The sequence below is a fragment of the Salvelinus namaycush genome, chromosome 25 (genome assembly GCF_016432855.1).
Source record: "Salvelinus namaycush isolate Seneca chromosome 25, SaNama_1.0, whole genome shotgun sequence".
Lineage (NCBI taxonomy): Eukaryota > Metazoa > Chordata > Actinopteri > Salmoniformes > Salmonidae > Salvelinus > Salvelinus namaycush.
In genome coordinates this window covers 27,660,793-27,665,240 of record NC_052331.1, presented here as the reverse complement: position 1 = coordinate 27,665,240, position 4,448 = coordinate 27,660,793, and the positions used below count along the sequence as shown (strand labels likewise).

The window sequence follows — 4,448 nt, the reverse complement described above, 5'->3', positions numbered from 1 at the left end:
GACAGAGCATGATGGCTTGATCACAGGGGAAGAAGCCAAGTGGGCGGGTCAGTGGGTGGACAGGTATCTGGATCTGGAGCTGGTTGGGTGGTATCTGGATCTGGGGCTGGTTGGGTGGTATCTGGATCTGGGGCTGGTTGGGTGGTATCTGGATCTGGGGCTGGTTGGGTGGTATCTGGATCTGGGGCTGGTTGGGTGGTATCTGGATCTGGGGCTGGTTGGGTGGTATCTGCATCTGGGGCTGGTTGGGTAGTATTTGGATCTGGAGCTGGTTGGGTGGTATCTGGGGCTGGTTGGGTGGTATCTGGATCTGGGGCTGGTTGGGTGGTATCTGGATCTGGGGCTGGTTGGGTAGTATCTGGATCTGGAGCTAGTTGGGTGGTATCTGGGGCTGGTTGGGTGGTATCTGGATCTGGGGCTGGTTGGGTGGTATCTGGATCTGGGGCTGGTTGGGTGGTATCTGGATCTGGGGCTGGTTGGGGGGTATCTGGATCTGGGGCTGGTTGGGTGGTTGGGTGGTATCTGGATCTGGGGCTGGTTGGGTAGTATCTGGATCTGGGGCTGGTTGGGTGGTATCTGGATCTGGAGCTAGTTGGGTGGTATCTGGGGCTGGTTGGGTGGTATCTGGATCTGGAGCTAGTTGGGTGGTATCTGGGGCTGGTTGGGTGGTATCTGGATCTGGGGCTGGTTGGGTGGTATCTGGATCTGGGGCTGGTTGGGTGGTATCTGGATCTGGGGCTGGTTGGGGGGTATCTGGATCTGGGGCTGGTTGGGTGGTTGGGTGGTATCTGGATCTGGGGCTGGTTGGGTAGTATCTGGATCTGGGGCTGGTTGGGTGGTATCTGGATCTGGGGCTGGTTGGGTGGTATCTGGATCTGGGGCTGGTTGGGTGGTATCTAGATCTGGGGCTGGTTGGGTGGTATCTGGATCTGGGGCTGGTTGGGTGGTATCTGGATCTGGGGCTGGTTGGGTGGTATCTGGATCTGGGGCTGGTTGGGTGGTATCTGGATCTGGGGCTGGTTGGGTGGTATCTGCATCTGGGGCTGGTTGGGTAGTATTTGGATCTGGAGCTGGTTGGGTGGTATCTGGGGCTGGTTGGGTGGTATCTGGATCTGGGGCTGGTTGGGTGGTATCTGGATCTGGGGCTGGTTGGGTAGTATCTGGATCTGGAGCTAGTTGGGTGGTATCTGGGGCTGGTTGGGTGGTATCTGGATCTGGGGCTGGTTGGGTGGTATCTGGATCTGGGGCTGGTTGGGTGGTATCTGGATCTGGGGCTGGTTGGGTGGTATCTGGATCTGGGGCTGGTTGGGGGGTATCTGGATCTGGGGCTGGTTGGGTGGTTGGGTGGTATCTGGATCTGGGGCTGGTTGGGTAGTATCTGGATCTGGGGCTGGTTGGGTGGTATCTGGATCTGGGGCTGGTTGGGTGGTATCTGGATCTGGGGCTGGTTGGGTGGTATCTAGATCTGGGGCTGGTTGGGTGGTATCTGGATCTGGGGCTGATTGGGTGGTATCTAGATCTGGGGCTGGTTGGGTGGTATCTAAATCTGGGGCTGGTTGGGTGGTATCTAAATCTGGGGCTGGTTGGGTGGTATCTAAATCTGGGGCTGGTTGGGTGGTATCTGGATCTGGGGCTGGTTGGGTGGTTTCTGGATCTGGAGCTGGTTGGGTGGTATCTGGATCTGGGGCTGGTTGGGTGGTATCTGGATCTGGGGCTGGTTGGGTGGTTTCTGGATCTGGAGCTGGTTGGGTGGTATCTGGATCTGGGGCTGGTTGGGTGGTATCTGGATCTGGGGCTGGTTGGGTAGTATCTGGATCTGGAGCTAGTTGGGTGGTATCTGGGGCTGGTTGGGTGGTATCTGGATCTGGGGCTGGTTGGGTGGTATCTGGATCTGGGGCTGGTTGGGTGGTATCTGGATCTGGGGCTGGTTGGGTGGTATCTGGATCTGGGGCTGGTTGGGGGGTATCTGGATCTGGGGCTGGTTGGGTGGTATCTGGATCTGGGGCTGGTTGGGTGGTATCTGTATCTGGGCTGGTTGGGTAGTATCTGGATCTGGGGCTGGTTGGGTGGTATCTGGATCTGGGGCTGGTTGGGTGGTATCTGGATCTGGGCTGGTTGGGTGATATCTGGATCTGGGCTGGTTGGGTGGTATCTGGATCTGGGGCTGATTGGGTGGTATCTGGATCTGGGGCTAGTTGGGTGGTATCTGGATCTGGGGCTGGTTGGGTGGTATCTGGATCTGGGGCTGATTGGGTGGTATCTGGATCTGGGGCTGGTTGGGTGGTAGGGTGGTATCTGGATCTGGGCTGGTTGGGTGATATCTGGATCTGGGGCTGGTTGGGTAGTATCTGGATCTGGGGCTGGTTGGGTGGTATCTGGATCTGGGGCTGGTTGGGTAGTATCTGGATCTGGGGCTGGTTGGGTGGTATCTGGATCTGGGGCTGGTTGGGTGGTATCTGGATCTGGGGCTGGTTGGGTGGTATCTGGATCTGGGGCTGGTTGGGTGGTATCTGGATCTGGGGCTGATTGGGTGGTATCTAGATCTGGGGCTGGTTGGGTGGTATCTGGATCTGGGGCTGGTTGGGTGGTATCTGGATCTGGGGCTGGTTGGGTGGTATCTGGATTTGGGGCTGGTTGGGTAGTATCTGGATCTGGAGCTAGTTGGGTGGTATCTGGGGTTGGTTGGGTGGTATCTGGATCTGGGGCTGGTTGGGTGGTATCTGGATCTGGGGCTGGTTGGGTGATATCTGGATCTGGGGCTGGTTGGGTAGTATCTGGATCTGGGGCTGGTTGGGTGGTATCTGGATCTGGGGCTGGTTGGGTGGTATCTGGATCTGGGGCTGGTTGGGTGGTATCTGGATCTGGGGCTGGTTGGGTGGTATCTGGATCTGGGGCTGATTGGGTGGTATCTAGATCTGGGGCTGGTTGGGTGGTATCTAAATCTGGGGCTGGTTGGGTGGTATCTAAATCTGGGGCTGGTTGGGTGGTATCTGGATCTGGGGCTGGTTGGGTGGTATCTGGATCTGGGGCTGGTTGGGTGGTATCTGGATCTGGGGCTGGTTGGGTAGTATCTGGATCTGGGGCTGGTTGGGTGGTATCTGGATCTGGGGCTGGTTGGGTGGGCCCACTCCACACTCTGTTTCTCTTATCTGCGCACACACACACACACACACACACACACACACACACACACACACACACACACACACACACACACACACACACACACACACCCAACAATTCCCAAGAATCATAGATGTGTTTCTAGACATTTCTTTCTGTCTCGATTCCATCCATAACTCACACCTCTCCTCCCTGATAGAGTCTGTCTCAACCGTTCTAGTTCCATGACTTGCAGTGCTCTAGAAGGTCCATAGATGGCAACATACTCCAAGCGGCTCCCAATTTACAGTAACACTCTTGGTCAGTCACCAGTCGTGGAGAACTACAGGTTACGAGTGAGTATAAGGGCTGAATGTCACTGATAGAAAGATTAGATGACAGCCTAAGATTTCTATTTCAAACTAAACAGGAGTTTCAAACAGTTCTTGATGGGGTGTCTATGTTGCATCTACGGTAGGTTTGATATGACTTATTTTTCAGAGGTTCCAAAGCACAGCTTTGGTCTCCAACAAGAACTGGAGTAATCATCTTACTATTGAGAATATGATGTGTGGATTTTAATGTTTAGTATAGCTCTGTCTGGCTGTTGATGGAATGACTGTCATCCGCAGTCATGCTCATAATTTTTAACACCTGCAATTAGAATGGTATTGAAGAGTTGATATCTGATATCAGTAATTTAACCAAACAAGAGAATAAGTATCCACACACAAATATGCACCTACACGACTTAAAATGGGGGGAAAGTTTGCGGGACTCCACCCGGAGGGGCAGATTCCGAGTGAACAGCCACACCCTCTGCCCGAGACGATAGCGGGGAGCCGGGGTCTGGTGGAGGTCCACCTGTCGTCAATACCTGGAGGTGGTCTTGAGAAGAGCAGACCGGGCTCTCTTCCAAGTACGACAACAGCGGCGGATTAACATCTTGGCCGAGGGTATGCTGACCTCTTCCTCTTGCTCAGGGAAGAGCGGGGGCTGATAACCCATTGAACACTCAGTTGCTGGCTCCAGGTGGTGGGTTTGGCAGAGACGAGGCAGCGAAGAGTTGTCTCCAGGTCCTGATTGGCTCCCTCCAGCTGGCCGTTGGCCGGCTTTGGAAAACCTGTCCACCACCGTAAGGATAGTGGTGTTTCCATCAGACAGAGGGAGACCGGTGACGAAGTCCAGAGATATATGTGACCAGGGACGGTGAGGGACAGGAAGTGGTTGAAGGAGGCCAGCCGGAGCTTGTTGAGGAGTCTTATTCTTAGCACAGATAGTGCAGGCGGCGACGAACGCGGAGACGTCAGGGACCATGGTGGGCCACCAAAAGCGTTGTCGAACAA

The 4,448-nt window shown here is 55.0% G+C and overlaps 1 protein-coding gene across 1 annotated transcript; it reads right to left on the bottom strand.

Annotated features, from left to right (window-relative positions):
* Positions 1 to 370: 370 nt before the first annotated feature.
* On the bottom strand, positions 371 to 1,037 carry LOC120019862 (extensin-like). The gene is made up of 2 exons (XM_038963275.1): positions 910 to 1,037; positions 371 to 827 (listed from the first exon to the last, which is right to left on the bottom strand). Exons 1-2 carry the CDS (start codon positions 1,035 to 1,037, stop codon positions 371 to 373), a joined length of 585 nt encoding a protein of 194 aa, XP_038819203.1.
* Between the last annotated feature and the right edge of the window lie 3,411 nt (positions 1,038 to 4,448).

Coding starts and splice junctions, on each gene's coding strand:
- LOC120019862 (XM_038963275.1), bottom strand. CDS start 1,037: ATGCAGATACCACCCAACCAGCCCCAGATCCAGATACCACCCAACCAG. Junction 828..909: donor ATCCAGATACCACCCAACCA/GCCCCAGATCTA, acceptor CCACCCAACCAG/CCCCAGATCCAGATACTACC.